At 34.6% G+C, this 18,386-nt stretch overlaps 1 protein-coding gene across 4 annotated transcripts in view; it reads left to right on the forward strand.

The window, feature by feature from the left end:
* The window catches only part of LOC148949208 (uncharacterized), a 242,483-nt gene that overhangs the window by 145,207 nt on the left and 78,890 nt on the right, over window positions 1-18,386 (forward strand). For all 4 annotated transcript variants that reach the window (XM_089093251.1, XM_089093252.1, XM_089093250.1 and 1 more), the window contains exons 3-5: window positions 2,109-2,485; window positions 7,692-7,845; window positions 17,954-18,053. In XM_089093251.1, coding sequence (XP_088949377.1) covers window positions 2,109-2,485; window positions 7,692-7,845; window positions 17,954-18,053 — 631 coding nt within the window. The remainder of the gene's footprint in view (window positions 1-2,108; window positions 2,486-7,691; window positions 7,846-17,953; window positions 18,054-18,386) is intronic.

Genomic DNA, 18,386 nt, shown 5'->3' on the forward strand with positions numbered 1-18,386 from the left:
CACATTGGATTGAATTGGAATTACCACTGACAAAAAATTGCAAAAAAAATTGATAGACATCCCCCCCCCACATTGGAAAACAAGACAAGTAATTTTTTTTCATGTGAAGCATTCACATTTCTTCTTTTTTCTTTTTTTTCAAATGGGTAATCGCTTCCAGCCAGTGGTCGTAGAATGTTAGAGGAGGACTCAGGTATAAGACATTTTCATTTTTTAGTATCTTTATTAAATGAGAAAATGGATAGTGCCACAAAAAGGTTGTTTTTTCTGCCATTTTGTGCCACCAAACATTAGTTATCGTGAAAAATGGGTCAACATGCCTGACGATGAAAATTCTAAGATACCCAATCAGTTGGTCATGGTCTAAAACCCTACAAATGAGTTTTGAGCCCCCAAGCTTGACAAGCCACAGCAGAGTGGTGTTTTTGGTCATTTTGTGCCAAGAAACATCAGTTTTGCTCAAAGAGGGTTAAAATGTCAGAAAAAGGAAAGTCTAAAATGGTGAATTAATTTATCATGGTCCAAGAATCTAAAACGAACGTTTTGAGGCCCTCATTTTGGAAAATAAGAAAATAGGTTTTTTTTGGCTGTAACCTGTTACCCTCAATTTTAAATTAAAGACCTCTGAATAGTGAAAGTCTTGCACATAAGTAGGAGGATTTTAAAAACGCATGATTATGCCTGTTTTGATGCTAGATTTACAGAACGGTGATGAAGTATAAGTAAAAACAATAGGGTGCTATAAAATTTAACAATGAATTACCAGCATCTGGCTCCTTTTTGGGTAGCAAAAGAGATCGTGCCACTGAAAAGTGGTGTTTTCTTCCAGTTTGTGAAACAAGACAATAAATCCTTACCAAATAGCAACATGAATGCTGCAGTGATAACCTAAGTTTTTGATAAATCATTAGCATATGATGACCTTTTTAAGCAACAAAATGATCGTGTCACAGCAAAGTGTAAAATACATTGTAGAAAAGTTTATAGGAGGCTGGAGGTAAAACTTACTTTTAATGTTGTGTTTTAACAAATTATTATTTTGATTTGTTTAGTTTCTTTGCCTAAGCTAAATTAAAATGTTTTTCTAAGTTTTATTGTATATGTTTACAAAAATAAAAAGAACAAATATTAGCTAAAAAAAAACGATCTAAATAAGTTCATTATAATATATACTAAAGAATATTCTCTATCCTTAAACGTAGCTATTTTAGTACTTTTGAGGAGCGGGGTAGACCGATTCATTTGCGCCTCTCTGCAAGCCACATTCCCGTGCGTCGCGGAGTAAAACCGGGTCCAGTTTTAAGTCCTTCAATATTTAACAATACTATCCGCTGTGTAACCCGCCGAATACCAACTTTTCTTATCGAGCCATCCATTGACACGAGTCGCCTTTCGTGCGTGGAGGACATTTTCTTCCTGTCTGATGACTTTCAGTTACTACAGGCTGTTGTGAATAGCCTGTATGCCCGACCGTTTGACATTGGGCTTTCATTCGCTTCTGCTAAAACTGAATATCTCGTTTTTTTGTTTTCATCACCATCTCGATTCAAAAATTAGGGTTGGTCCTGCCACAATTCCTGCCTCTGTAACTCTTAAGTACCTCGTGATTGTATTCGGATCCTTGATTCGAACAACACGGTCATTAATAGTCAACGTGTTGAGAGAGAAGTTGAATGCCAATCTAGATTTAAATGCTTATTTGACAAGAAAACGCTTGGTTGACTTTATAACTCGTTACAACTCTTTATAACTCGAATATACGAACCATGGCAGGTCAGTTCTGCACGTTTTGTTTAATACAAAGATTGCAACCACCCGAAACATCTGCATATATCACCAAACTAATATATGCAAATATCATCGAAAAATCCTTAATAGTTTTCTCTTACTTTCTATTGAGGGAAGTGATTTTTTGATTTTTTTTGTTTTAATTTAATTTTGGCTTCTACTGTCACGATTAATGTTTTTCTGTTGTATAGCTTTCATTTTTCCCTTTATACTTTATTTTCCCTTTATACTTTATTATACTTTATTTTAGTCAAACTCCATTATAGTTTTGGCTTAATAGAGAAAAAATATCATGACGATATTAGTGATGAATTTTTCAGGAAGACGGCTCTACCACCTCGCTACCAAACTCCAGCAGAACTCCACTGTCATCTACCGGTATTGGAGCTGGTATCACATTCTTCTACTCACTAATTGGAAAATTTGTCTACAAACATTCCACATTTTTCAAGTTTGCTTCACTTGTGATAAGCTGTGGACTTTATATAACTTACTTTGCTGGTGCCATTCATTATTCGATAGAAACCAATGCGCCAGTTGACTTTTGCAATGGTGTCGAATTCCTGTATATACTCACTGGCGTTGTGACTACTGGTCTAGTTTATTTCAATGTTGTTAAACCCTTGTTCGGTAGTGCCATCTATAGAATAATCTTTGTTCCTGTGAATAAAATCTTCAACAGCATATGGAGAATAAGGTAAGGACTTTTTTTGATTGCCCATATATGAGTTTTGTTTCCGATAGGCACGTTTATGCATTTATTTGCGGGGGAGTGTGCAAATAGGGATACACTTTATTTCACAGGCTAAATGAAAGCTTTGTCAATCAACATTCTGCAAATTTTTTAATGTTACTCCACTTGTAATAATTTATGTCCAAGCCACAATAATCGAGTCATACCATAGCCATTATTGTTTGTAAGAAAAAAAAACAAAGATTTATGAATGATATGCATTTTCCCTTGATCTTAACGTCACCTGGTACAACTGAAGTGAAAAGTTGAAATACCAAAACATTAGTTTGAAAAAAAAGAACTACTTATCTTGGCAAATATTCGTATTTTTATAGTTATCCATTAAGATCTTATAATTATGCTTTCTTAGTAATTCTTTCATTTCTTGTGTTTGCAAAGGGAATTTGCGTTGAATTATTAGAGCTATTTTATTGTAGTTTGAAAAAAAAGACAATTCTTACTACTGAAGGATTTTACCTCTTATTGCACGGGAGTAGCAGAGGAAGTAATTTTATTACCCAAATTAAGATGTGGGTCCATTTTCCCCTGAAATCCTTTTGTTCTTACGATTTAATTCATGTCTCTAATAATATAAGTGAATCTTCTGATTGATTGAATTGTCTTTTTTTTTTTTCTTTTCACAGATTCATCATACAGATGAAAAAACCGCTGTAAAAGTTTCCGTCTGAGTAATAAAAAAAAAAAAAAATCACGCATTAAATCCGCACTCTAATTGGATAATCATGGAGATTGCACTTGAAAGTTAAAAAAGGCTCAACTCTCCAGATTATGCACGATTTACATTATGACCCTCTAGTCTTGTGTAATTCAATTTTATCAACAAGTTTGGCTATTCAGTTCAATCAGAATATTGCACTTGGTTTTTGTAATTTTTGGCATTCAGCAGACAATTGCAATCATTGAATTACGTTCAAAAATCAATTAAACTTACTATTTGCTTATTGTGCTTCAAAGCACAGTATGTTTCTTTTTCTTCTTGCTTGGATTGTTTTGTTGACACTTTAAGAAAATTCTTGGTATATTTATCTATCAGCACAAATGCCTTGTAGTGGCGGAGTGGGATTGACCTCTGCTTGACAATACGGGATAAGGAGTTTGAAACCAGCTGCAACAACCCACTGGAGAGCTTGGAATTTGATTCCGGTGATGAGACTCTGCGAAAGTGTCTCCATACTAATCCAAACACGATGAAAAAGAAGAAGAATCAATTTAAACTAATAATAGGGCTGTTTTTTCACTCGTCAATGTGCTAAGATCTTACATCTTTTGTCAGAAAACGCTTAAAAGTGAAATCTTTGAACTAAGATCTTACATCTTTTGTCGTCTTTATGCAAACGTCTTCCATCATTCTGCTCTGATCAGCGGTCTTAAAACAATGATGAGTGGATCCTCAAAGTTCTCTCATTAATGTTCTATATGGCAGAACAGTGGCGTTCTTCACACTTTTTGCTAAAAATTCTTAATGTTTAATGAACAAAATTTTTAACGGATTTTTACGGACAAAAAGTATTGTCTCATTTAACAAACAAGTTTTGGTTTTTCATTTTCACAGTTCGTGGTTCAGACAACACTGACGAAGTGTGATGCTGCCCTACAAATTTCAAACTTCTTGAACAACAAAAATTTTTTTTTAGGAAATAGTTGTTTTCAGGTATGAATAGATCTAAGCTGGATCAGAGGGCTCAAAATCTTCTTAATTTGACGTCTTTCCTACTTTAAAGGTATGCATCGATCGGAGATCAAATAAACTCGTCTTTTTTACCTGTTAATGCGTATATCTGTTGTTGATACGTTAAACTTAGTACCAGGAAAAATAACTCTAATCCTGATTGGTTTCTTTGTAGAAAATTTTAAGCAAGTAAAACGAAAGAAAAGTATTTGAGTCACAACACTTTTAAAAGGTAGTTTCTCTAGTTTATCTGTTTCTCCGAAGTTTGATTATAATATGACTTGGTTATGAACAGTTTAAAAGAGTTGTCAAGTAATGTGCCATGTTTTATTATGCAGATAAAGTATTCGTGACTTTTCATTAACGTTTTATTTTCAATCGTTGGCCTTTGTCATGGGAAGTATTTTGGGACTGTAATTGCAATCTCCTTTCTATTTTTAAATCTACTTGATTTTGAATTAAATTTTACCTTCTCCCTCTTGTGATTTTTTAAAATTTAATAGTTAAGTAGTCATATCGAAAAAAAAAAACACCTTTGCGCTCAAATTGTTTAATGTTTAATTGTTTAACACCTTTGCTCTCAAATTGTTTTGCTCTCAACAATAAATAGTAAATAGACTCACCTCTTGGTGTAAAAGCAAAAGATGTCTCAGCTGAAAGTAGTTAAGTCTCATCCAAGGATTATCGGAAACTTATAAGAGTGGATGCTGGTGCTTTATTTTAGTGTCAAAAAGAAATATGATTAACACCATCTAAAACTTGGCGATTTTGTTTCACCCAAAGATGCTACATACTTGTCTTCTCAAATACTTTAAAATGGAGAGGAGAGTAAAGAAAGAAAAGTTCCACCCCTAGTAGGTCAGACACTTTAAAGTAAGCAAGCCTACTTACTAACTAGACTATATTTATCTTTGTCAGGTAAAGTTTGAAATATTTATTTAAGTATGTCAGTTCCAATTAATCCTATATAATCACCAGTCATATTTAACTATTTTAGAACTGCACTAAATAGCATGGATAGGATTGAGACATTAGAATATAACTAAAAGAGGTAAAAAAAAATATAAGCAGATTTATAATACATAATAAAAGAATAAATAGTAAATGTATGGAATATAAAGAATATTCCATTTATTTATTCTGTAAATTTATATACTATATACTTACTATTTATTCTTTTATTATGTATTATAAGTCTGTATTACAAGTCTGTTCCATATTAAAACCTATAAAATAAGGCAGTAAGGGGAAAAATAAGGGAGGATATTAAAGTTTACTGTCACAAGGCAAGGCAACTGTTGTCTTTCCACTGAGACATTAGAATATAACTAAAAGAGGTAAAAACAATATAAGCAGACTTATAATACATAATAAAAGAATAAATGGTAAGCATATAGAATATAAATTTACTGAATAAATAAATGGAATTTAATTTGAAATACAATTTCATCTTCAGGTATTTTAGAACTGCACAAAATAGCATGGATAGGATTGAGACATTAGAATATAACTAAAAGAGGTAAAAGCAATATATTTAGTGCAGTTCTAAAATAGCTGAAAATGAAATTGTATTTATTTATTCATTTATTTCATTCATCTTATTTCATTTCATTCATTTTATATTCTATATACTTACTATTTATTCTTCTGTTATGTATTATAAGTCTGTATTACATCCAGATGAATTGGATGACACTCCATGCAATTTAGTGCATTTCGAAAATGGCTGAAGATGAAATTGTATTTATTTATTCCATTTATTTATTCTGTAAATTTATATTCTATATACTTACTATTTATTCTTCTATTATGTATTATAAGTCTGTATTACAAGGTTTGTTCCATCTTAAAACCTATAAAAGTTGTTTGTAAGGGTGGAAAATAAGGGAGGATATTAAAATTTACTGTCACAAGGCAAGGCAACTTTTGTCTTTCCATCGTTGCTTAGCAAATGGCTTCTTTTATTTTACTCTTTGTGTCCAAGATTTGTTTTTTATACTGCCCTGTGGATTTTTATCGGTATTTTTGTTTTCTATTTTTAACTCTGCACTAAGGACGGTTGAGCAGTGTCAACCGACACGTTCACATTACGTTTTTTTCTGGCATTGATTATCCTTGTTTTATGTTCGTTACGTTTTTGCCTTTTGTCCTGCTTAGCCAGTGTGGTCTCAGAAATTATGTATGGGTCAAGAATGGTCACAAAATTACATTTGCTTAGCTTCGAAGGAAAAGGAAAAAAAACCCCTCCGTCCCCTGCAATTCCTTATTAAGAGCTTAAAAAACAAATATTTAAGTCTTATGAAAGTTAAATATCGTCCGTCTTCCCTAAAATTTTCAGGGAAAAGGTGCTGTTGAGTAACAGCTGTTATATTCGCTTTTAAATTAGATACCAAATTGGATATGCGTACTTTTCAGTCATAGGTACATCAGAAAGCGTTTCACGGGGTGGGGACAAGGTTGATAAAAAAGTTCTTTTGTGAAAAGTGTGTTTAATTTTCGGGTAATATCGTGGTATTTTACACCAATTTAATTTTACTTACAACAAGTAAAAATGAGCTCTAGGAATTGGAATTTTATCTTTCTGATTCAGTGGCGGATCCAGGGGGGCGAGGGGGCGCGAGCCCCCCTAGCGTAGTCTAAAGTAGTGTAATCTACTTAATTTACTCAAGTTTGCTTTTATTAAACTTACTCCTAACGCAAGTTTATTGGATCAACCTATTTTTCACCCCCCCCTCTAATTTTTTGATCGGATCAACCTATTTTGTGCCCCCCCCCACCCCTGTTCTGATTTAGTCGGAACAAAAGTAACATAACTTAGAAGAATTGAAGAGTAGATCTAATGTAACATATAATGTAACGTCTAAAATAATATAGCAATGTGTTTGTATTTACACAAAGCTAGAGATAGCTGAATGGAAAATATATTTGCAACATCATATAATTACCGCTAATACAAGCTCTTCTACCCACTATCAAAGGTTTTAACACTCTGGCTTTCCCTAAGTCAAATTTGACAAGCATGCTTAGCTATACATAAATTTCTAGCAATGACTATTATCTACCAATCGTAGTTTGCTTTCTTTTCATAAGCAACCCTGATTAGATTAAAGTGATGATGCTTGGAAATTGATGTCTAACTAAGCACGCACGTGAACAGGGAAGTAATAGTTTTTCCCATCCCCAGGTGTATTAGCTTACTAAAATGTAGGGGGACGGGGGCAGGGATTGTTTTCAATTTACTTTAATGAAGCTATGAAAAACGTCTTTTTCAAAATCTAGGGGGGTAATTTTGTTGTTTTTCAGTAAAAATACCAAGAAAAGATATTTCTCAAATCTAAAGTGCAAAATCTAGGACTTTTATTACTTTCCCGCCCCATCACCGTTTGGAACCCCTGGATATCCCAAAACATACTTTTAAAAAATAGAATAGTTCCTTTTGATTTTAAATTGTTGCATTGTAATTTTTTGGAATTATTTCAGGTTTGTCCCACTCATATTCTGTCTTTTGATTTTTGGAGGAATAATCACGCTATTGATCATAGATGCTTCTGAGCAATATGAACGACTCATATCAGCCTTTGGCCTTTGTGTCTTTATTTTTCTTGGATGGATCTTTTCAGCTCACCCTGGACATGTAAGTTGATTTACACAAAACCCGGTATTTGGAAACAATCTTAGGTAAGAATGGGTATAGATTGGGCCATTGTTGGTTTTCTTATTCTAGGCAGGGATGGAGGAGGAGTACCATTTGGAGGAGGAAGAATTATGCTCCCTATACTTGTAAAAAAAATGTGTTTGGTATTTTCATTGAAAAATACCTTCTTTTTAACTATTTTCATCGAAAAAATCAAAGAAACCACAAAATTGACCCCCTTGATTTTGAAAAAATAAATCCTCTCCAAACTTGTATTTTCAAAAATTGGTGCACTGTAGGGCCAGGACAATATTTAATATGATGGTTTAAAAATATTCTTTCCAAGGACTTTTTCAGGTGCACCTTCTGTTGATGATGCTGCAAAAGTAGACAATCTCAGGGTTGCCACTTTTGCTAAGAGTATAAAGTGGCACATTAAAAAAAATTCGGGACTAATTTATGCGCATATACTCTTCAGATACTCTCTCATTTTGTACATTCACTATATGTATTTTTCTGAAATTCATTCTTCCATTCTATTTCCCCTGGGTCCTCTCTCTAATCGCTACTCTCCTTTCCTATCAATCTTTACCTAATTCCTAAGTGGCTTTGACTCTATATCTTTTGTTTACCTCCTTTGCTTAAACTGGTAAATACTGGTTTTGATGAACAGGAGTCTGCTAGTTTGCTATTGTGATTTTGTCTCTATATCCTAAAGATTAATAAAAAAATTTTTTTTCACAAAATAAGTTTTTCAAAGAAAAGTAAAGAACTCCTTTAAACAACAAATGAGCAAAAATAAAATCAAATAATCTACCAACCGTGAAACTACTACAAATCAGCATCGATATATAAACGAAACCCAAAACGAACAGAAATTAAAAAAAATAACCGAGTCAAACTCAAAACAAGCAGAAATTAACATAAGTTGGGCTCAAAACCCCTATGCCTTCCCAAGGCCAGGACATAATTTGCACTTTACTGAAAAAAAATGTAAATGTTCTTACTTTTATAGCTTTAATAGATCAAATAAATATTAACATTTTGATTACTAAATAACAGTATATGTTTATTAAACTGACAATGCACATTCATTTGTATTTTCCCATCCTGAACGGTCAACAGAAAACGAATATAAATTCAAAGCGTCGAAATTCTGCCTTTACACCAAACTTTATGAACTATTCCCAGAAAAATATATGTGCTGGATAAAATTTAAAAGCAGATCTCAATTCAATTTTTGAACAGACCCAACTAGCGGCGACAGAAAAAAATAAAAATAAAAGAGCCACATTATGCGAAAAGGGATTTTTCTTGTGGCTCAAGATAGGGGAATATAATTTTTATGCAAGGATTTTCGGCTATGGAGATTCCGAGGGTGCAGTTTTCACATCCCCCTGACACCATTTTTGTGGAATTTCAGGCTCTCTTCTGAAATTCTTATAAATTTAATTTTGCGGCCAACTTTTACCATTAGAATTAATAAAAATAATAGTTTTTATTCCTGATCAGTTTCAAATGGTGATTCTTCCCCCCCCCACTCACTTGATATTTTTTTTATTTTTAAGTTTTTGATTACTAAGGGCTCGAGTTAAACTAGTTAAACAAGAGTCACTTAACAAGTGTCACTCGCATGTCATTACAATTCTCTTAAAAAGGCTTTTATTGAACAAGGTTATTTGACTTTATATGCCCTTTTTTTTAACAAATTAAAGCTGAGGATCAATTCCATAATGTTATTAAAGATAATTAAACGCTTAGTCAGCAAATCATGTTTATTATGTAAAGAAAGAACAAACGTTTTCCCAATTTCAGAAGCTGAACAGATTTTATCGATGTTTACCATAGTATATTACTGATTTACCTACTTATGGGTCAAAGTTCCTCATCTTATAGTGGACCTCCCCCCTAATTTTGAAATAGTGATATACTTCGATGTCAAATGTACGTTTATGTAATAGCTTATGTACGGTGCTCACGGCCCATTAACAAAGCACCAGCCCAGCAGGGGTGCTAGTTAATAAAAACGTAGGGGGGCGTGGATTTTTTTTTCGATTTTGTCTTTTAAGGTGCAAAAAAATATGTTTTTTACAATCTAGGGTGAGATTTTTGGTGGTTCTTTCGATTTTTCTCAAGAAAAATAAAAAAGAAGTATGTATCGAAATTCAGGGGGAATACCCCCTGCCCCTCCCCCTAAATAGTGCTGCTTCTGCTAGGCAGGCGACTATAATGGATTATATTTTGAAAATTTATCAAGTTATCAAAACATACCTACCTATTAATAAATAAATTACTTACATGAAATAGTAACTTTCAGTTACTTTACAAGTTAAGTAAAAGCATAGTGTGCTTATGTTACACAGCAAGTGTATTGAACTTAGTCTATTCTTTTAATTGCAAACATTAGACACTTTCGAGCATACAGTAGATTTTACTTTTATTTGCACACACCAGGCACTTTTGAGCGTAAGCATTTTTCTGGAATTTTCTGGATTCTATGGATTACTTTTTATTGCTTTACAAGACCCAATAAATAAGTTCAACTCCGTTTAATCGTTTAAAACCCTAAAATATTTAGTGCCGCTAAAAAGGGTTGGGGTATCACTTCTATCAAGAATGCCCACAGGAAATTTTTCCAGTGGAGGGGCAAATCTCCAAGGGAGGGGGGAAATTTGTATATGAACAGGCGTCATGGTCATAAATCAAAGCTCTTTAATTATGTTAACAAATAGTAGCGTCTAGTAATGTGACATTGACTTTGTTTTATATTCATCCGAGTAAAAAGGGAGAAAATAGAAAGGACCCTGGTCTCCAGGTAAAGTTTGTTATTATCATCTTTTTTTTCCACAAGAAGGGCCATCGCCCCTGGCCCCTCCCTGGTGGCACCCGTCAGTATTATGGTACGGACTATGATGGTGGTTGATATTTGCTTGTATTTGTTAATAGATGACTATGATAGTATGGTCGTTTTTGGGTGATTTGATTATAGAAGCATGATGGGGATGGTGCTCTTCTACCAGCTCTTCTTGCCCAATCTTAGCAAATTGTAAAAGCTAGGAGCTGAGCATGATGGTGAAAGATAGATTACTATCCTACGCCGCGACACCTGAAACAAAACAGTCCCCATTTGATAGACGATGGGGGTAGTAAGTGTGTAAGGAGGCTATCCCTAATCATAGTATTGAGATGAAAAAAAAGATGTTTTACCGTTTGACCTGTTTACTAATCCCTTGCTGATCCGCCTCTATTATGTAAAATTAAATAAAAAAAACAAGTTTTTTGAACTGAAAGTGAGTAGCGGCATTAAAACTTAAAACAAAAAGAAAATATTCCGTATATGAAAGGGGCTGTCCCCTCCTCAATGCCTTGCTCTTTGCGTTAAAGTTTGACCTCTTTCTCACAACATTATTTTTTCAAAGAATAAAAACTTTACCGTAAATAGTGAGGCATTAAGGAGGGGACAGCCCCTTTTATATACGTAATAATTTCTGTTGGTTTTAAATTTTAATGTTGCTCCTCATTTTCAGTTGAAAAAACTTGTTTTTTTTATTTAATTTCTGATCGTTTTTTAGTTAATGCAGCTTTTATTTGTATAAAAATTTTACTTTTCTTTTGCTAAATGGATGTCTTTACAAATTAACTTACGTAACTAACTTCTATATTCGTATATTTTTCTTCTGGCAAAAAATACAAAGTTGCAGATTTTTGCAGATATGAGCTTGAAACCTATGTAATAGGGTTTTCTGATACGCTGAATCTGACGGTGTGATTTTCATTAAAATTCTTTCACTTGTAGGGGATGTTTCCCCCTCTTTAAAAAATCGAGTAAATTTTCTCAGGCTCGTAGCCTTTGATGAGTAATACTAAACTTAATAAAATTTATATATATATAGGATCAGCATTATAAACACATTCTTTTGATACATTTATTGACATCAAAATTTCGTTTTTAAAAGTTTCGATTACTATTGAGCCGTATCGCTTGTTTTTTTATTGTTTTTTTATTACGTATGTTATTACTTATATGAAGGGGTTCTCCCCTTAGTCAATACCACGCTCTTTACGTTAAAAGTTAAAAAAAAATTTGATTCACAAACCGCTGAATCACAAAGGCCGTTTAATTATAATAGATAGGTCTTTTGAAAGGACTTAAAAAAAAAACTGTAGCGTAAAGAGCGAGGTATTGACTTGGGGGAGAACCCCCTCACATACGTTATAATTTCTGTTCGTTTTAAGTTCTAATATTCCTTCTTACATTTCAGTTGAAAAAACTTGTTTTTTTTTTATTTAATATCTGATCGTTTTTAAAATAATACTTGGAAATCCGGCACCCCCGTCAGAGACATGTCCCATACCCCACTGAAAACTCCTATCTTGAAACAGTCTCAAGCGTGCCTCCCTCCTCGCGCCCCCCCTCCCGACCACAGCCGGCCGGACCCGGTGGGGAGACGGCCCCCGCCCACCGCACGCCGAAGGGCACGGCAGTTACCCCCGGCAGGGTGCGGTCCTTCCCCCATGAAAACTTCCTTCATGAACAGATCCTCCAACATAACCCCCGACCCACCCTCCCCTCCCACTAGCAGAAAAAAACCTCCTGAAAACTTCTGTATACTTCCGAATAACCAATACTATATGTTAACATTGGGTAAAGTTCATATCTTTTAGCCCTCCCTCTGGGTACTTCGGGGGATTAAGTCATCCCAAAAGACATATTTATCATATTTTCGACCATGCTGAACAAAATGGCTATCTCAAAATTTTTATCGGGTGACTTTGGTAAAAACATAAGCGTGGGAGGGTGCCAAGTTGCCCTAAATTTTTTTTTGTCAATGTAATATGTCACAATAACATTTTATGTCCGGCCCATTGATTCCTCACAATATATACTAGGTCCACTGGGTATATACGATCCCCCCAGGGGAAAAAAAAACAAACAAACAAACAAACAAACAAACAAACAAACAAATAAACACGCATCCGTGATCTTTCTTCTGGCAAAAAATGCAAAAATCCACATTTTTGTAGATAGGAGCTTGAAACCTCGACAGTAGGGTTCTCTGATACGCTGAATATGATGGTGTGATTTTCATTAAGGTTCTATAACTTTTAGGGGGTCTTTCCCCCTTTTTGAAAATCAGCCAAATTTTCTCAGGAGCGTAACATTCGATGGGTAGCACTAAACTTGATGAAAGTTATATATTTGAAATCAGCATTGAAATCTGATTCTTTTGATGTATCTATTGGTATCAAAAACCCGTTTTCTAGAGTTTCGGTTACCATTGAGCCGGGTCGCTCCTTACTTACAGTTCGTTACCACGAACTTTTTGATAAATTCAATTCACATACCAGTGAAGTTAGAATTACTGGAATTGATGATGTACTGTTTTGTAAATCATCACAAAAAGAAAATCTTATTAGTAAACCGGAGATGGTGACGAAGGAAAATCTTGCAGACTTTGCCGCAGACACGTATGAATTGAACATATATGGACATAACAAGACCTGTTTTTGTACAAGCTATATCTGGTCAATTTCAGAATTATAAGTAATAGTTTTTTCAGAATTAATTCATTTCCAATTTTATGTTCCTGCGGTCCTCAGAACTAGCCTACTTCTGGTCTCTAATTAATCTATCTATCATCTTTGTAATTCTTACAAGATTCAAATTCCATTTACTCATCAGTCAGATCGAAACTCAATCCCTTAACTGCCTCTCCTGCTATCTAGAATAGTCTGCCTGAGTCAACTAAGAAGTCTCATTTGTTTGGTGCCTTCAAAAAATAAAAGTAAAACTATTTATGGATAGTTTTTATTTTATGTCTCTGGGTCAGATTGGAAGTATATGCCTGTATTGTTAATCGCGCATGACACTTTGCTATGACCCGGTGTTCGCCGGGTAATTGGTGAAATGCGACTATTAGTATTTTTTGTGTTTGTGTTTGTTTTCGTCTTCATCTTCTTGTTTGCTCTCTCCCTGCACCGTGGCCAATAAGCCTTGCGGGGGTATATGATGGTGTGTTGGTTTTATTGTTTTAAGTTTATTGTTCAACAAATTTTTGATTAATCCATCTTATATAGCCTTAAAAATTTAAATTAGAAAATTATTTCTCAAGATCCCAAGCTTATGACTGTCTGAAAGCCCCAGGTCTCGGTAAAAGTCAATGAATGGCAAGTCCTGGCAAAAAGTCGTTAATACCAAGAAGTAAAATAGGTTGAAATTATTCTTGATTTAGAGTCAGTTAGTCAGACGGGCTCTTACGCTATATTGTGTTTTATCGCTCTGGCGAGGATATACCGGGTGTAAAAGGTTGGAGCTGCTCCGCTGCTATGGGATGGTTTGGGGTATCCGCCCCATCATAAGTTCCTTTATCCGTTCATATCCCTGACAATGAAATCCTGCTTGTGTGGCCTCATTGTAGCATCAGGGTAAACCTTTCACGAGTTTTCCTAACCATAATTGTGACTGATAACACTGCAAAAGTGTGACCTTGAAGACTGGCATCCCTTGAAGAAATTATAGCCTAGAAAACGACGCTGCGTTTGCACTGGATTCTGATGAATATATGTTTCTTCTGGGTTTGATCTGTTTTAGTGCCCTTTTTTGGCTGAAAACCTCTTCCTAGCTAAGTAATCTATTATGGGTTGCCTCCTTGCGGTAGCCTAATGTTTGTAGACATGAATATATAATGAGTAAGAGGTAATTTGCTTTATATTGTATGTGCAGTTCCAATACACCCGACACCGCTGACAGCCCATTCCCAAGACCTATGGAGGGTCTTATCATCGCGAAAAGCATAATTATTGAGCCTTTGGACTATCCTGAACGAAATAGTTATCTTTAAATTTTGTCCAGACGACTTTGGAGTGAGGGAGCTCGGGAGGGGACTAGCTACCTTTCAATATTTTTGGCTACTTAAAAAGGGCACGAGAAAATTTAATTTTCCGTTCGAATGGGCCCTCTGCAGATCATTTAAAACTATTAGTCCGATACGATAACCCTTCGGAAAAAACGAACAAACAAATAAATACACATCCGCGATCTTTCTTCTAGCAAAAAATACAAAATTCAGTGATAGAAGATAGAAGATTTTTATAGATAGAAGCTTGAAATATGTACAGTAGGGTTGCCTGATACATTAAATCTGATGGTGCAATTTTCATTAAGATTCTTTGACTTTTAGGGGGTGTGTCGCCCCTTTTTCGAAAATCAGGCAACATTTCTCAGGCTTGTATTTTTTGATGAGTAACACTAAACTTAATGAATTTTGTATATTTCATATCATCATAATAAGTCGATTCTTTTGATTTATCTGTTGATATCATATTGATATCGGTTACTATTGAGCCGCGTCGTTCCTAACTTAGAGCTCATTACCAAGTACTGTTTGATACCAGCTAAAAGCATTAAAGTGGTTGGTGCTACCTACGAGAATAAAATTGCTCCGGCTAACCTAGGATATGAGACTATCTCTCCTAAACTCACACCATGATTATGATGTAAGCATCCTAGATGGAAATGTTAGCAAAATGAGGGAATTTTTTGAGGTTTAGCGAGCTCAGGGTGAAAGAATAGGTTTGAAAATTTATGCTTAGAAGACTAAGTTGCTAAGATTAGGAATAAGATTAGGAAGGTAAAGAGATCTTGAGTAACGAGAAGATCGACCAAGTGGACACTTACCAAGTAGTCGTATTTTTGTCACAGATGAAAAAGTTTGGATGGATAGGGAGATAAGACTGCTGACAAAGATTAGAACATTGGAAGCTACAGTGATGACATAGTGGATGACTACGGTGGGACGGAGGAGGATCTTGCGTAGCTGTTGCGTTTTGGCTTTTGCGTGTTGCGTGGTGAGGATCTTGCGTGTTGGCTTTTGGCGGGTTGGTACGCAGTAAGGTGTTAATTGTAGTAGTAGTAGAAGTATACATTTCTATACGATTTAATTTTCTTAATGTGCATTCTAAACTATAGTATAATTAAATTAGTAACTATAGCAATTTACTAAACTTTACAAAGTATATTTCTAAATTACAGCTAGATGTACATCGTTCTGTCATGGCATTAGCTTTATGCTTAACACTAATTTATTAATAAGATTTGTTAAGCCTAAATAGAGCATATGTTAAAATGATAAAGTTTCAAGATAAAATAATCTATATAGAAAACCCATTATCATAAGCAATATGTAATATGTACAGTAGGGTTGCCTGATACATTAAATCTGATGGTGCAATTTTCATTAAGATTCTTTGACTTTTAGGGGGTGTGTCGCCCCTTTTTCGAAAATCAGGCAACATTTCTCAGGCTTGTATTTTTTGATGAGTAACACTAAACTTAATGAATTTTGTATATTTCATATCATCATAATAAGTCGATTCTTTTGATTTATCTGTTGATATCATATTGATATCGGTTACTATTGAGCCGCGTCGTTCCTAACTTAGAGCTCATTACCAAGTACTGTTTGATACCAGCTAAAAGCATTAAAGTGGTTGGTGCTACCTACGAGAATAAAATTGCTCCGGCTAACCTAGGATATGAGACTATCTCTCCTAAACTCACACCATGATTATGATGTAAGCATCCTAGATGGAAATGTTAGCAAAATGAGGGAATTTTTTGAGGTTTAGCGAGCTCAAGGTGAAAGAATAGGTTTGAAAATTTATGCTTAGAAGACTAAGTTGCTAAGATTAGGAATAAGATTAGGAAGGTAAAGAGATCTTGAGTAACGAGAAGATCGACCAAGTGGACACTTACCAAGTAGTCGTATTTTTGTCACAGATGAAAAAGTTTGGATGGATAGGGAGATAAGACTGCTGACAAAGATTAGAACATTGGAAGCTACAGTGATGACATAGTGGATGACTACGGTGGGACGGAGGAGGATCTTGCGTAGCTGTTGCGTTTTGGCTTTTGCGTGTTGCGTGGTGAGGATCTTGCGTGTTGGCTTTTGGCGGGTTGGTACGCAGTAAGGTGTTAATTGTAGTAGTAGTAGAAGTATACATTTCTATACGATTTAATTTTCTTAATGTGCATTCTAAACTATAGTATAATTAAATTAGTAACTATAGCAATTTACTAAACTTTACAAAGTATATTTCTAAATTACAGCTAGATGTACATCGTTCTGTCATGGCATTAGCTTTATGCTTAACACTAATTTATTAATAAGATTTGTTAAGCCTAAATAGAGCATATGTTAAAATGATAAAGTTTCAAGATAAAATAATCTATATAGAAAACCCATTATCATAAGCAAACGTCAGATAGCTCGAGTTTCATGCCAATCACACGAATACAATATTGTAGCTAAGGTCGAATAACATGATGTTCACACTCTGGAATATGGCCTTTATACTGTTTTTTATTCGATATGATCAGCACATGTTGTTTTCTGTTTAAAAATTACAAGGACATTAATTTGAACATAAAATTTTATATTTTGGCTAAAAGCGTATTCTTCTGTTTAACTGACTAGCAGCAACAGCAACAGAAGTCCAATAACAACAGCAAATCTTGTATGAAAAACAGAAGTTGTTTCGGGTAATGTGCAATATGTTTAAAAGTCAATTAATAAAATTTTAATCGCAAAAATGTTAGGGGAGGGGGCGTTGATTCTGGTGTTTTTTTTTTGTCTTTGAATGATACAAAAAAAATGTTTTCAATTAAAATTCCAAAGAACGCATTTTTTTAAATCTAGGGATTGAGACAAAAAGTCAGGGGCGATTTACCACACCCCACACTCCCTGCTCCTTAATATGTGCCCCCAATAATTCGGATCTCAAACATCCATTATTATTCTTTATAGTCATTTATTTTGATTAGTTTGCTTACTCTAGACGAAAAGCAACGTGAAGTTTAGCTGAAAATGGATTCCCTCTGTTTAAAGAACAAGTTTCAAGAACAGGTTTCAGGAACAAGAACAGGTACCGTCAAGAACAAGTTTCTAAAAAAGAGTAATATAAAGATCTTCCAAAGTAAAAAAATGGTTAAAGTTCTAAAAGTTAAAAAACTAATAAGAGCAAAAAATTTTCTAAGTAGATTCAATTATTTTAAGTTACGTTGGAGCCATTTTCACCAGCTTTTTTTCTAGTGAAGTTTTTTTTGCAGGTGAGATGGCGCCATGTGATTTGGGGTTTACTCCTGCAGTTTGTTTTTGCAGTGCTCATTCTGAGAGTGGACGTTGGTAGAGATATATTTCAGTGTCTAGGTGAGTCATATTTGGGGCAACATTCGTGATTATGCTGTATTTTGCTAGTTAAAAAAGGCAAAGGATGCGGCACTAGACTTAGGCATCCCTACTACCGGCGCTGCTGATCTCCGTTTCTTGGCACTTGATCCAGGAAGTGCAATAGGGGGGGGGGATTCAGCCATCCTGTGGTTTTACACACCCTTCTTATTTAACTTTCCAGGACCTTTCCTGTTTACCTTTCTCCAGGTAAATATTTAAACCTGGGTCGACTCTGGCTACGCTTACAGAGTCATACCACTGGGCGCGTCCCAAACCGATTAACTTCACTTTTTCTATAATAGGTTAGTAATC

This window comes from Artemia sp. Qi Xiang Cuo, chromosome 8 (genome assembly GCF_049724085.1).
Source record: "Artemia sp. Qi Xiang Cuo chromosome 8, ASM4972408v1, whole genome shotgun sequence".
NCBI lineage: Eukaryota > Metazoa > Arthropoda > Branchiopoda > Anostraca > Artemiidae > Artemia > Artemia sp. Qi Xiang Cuo.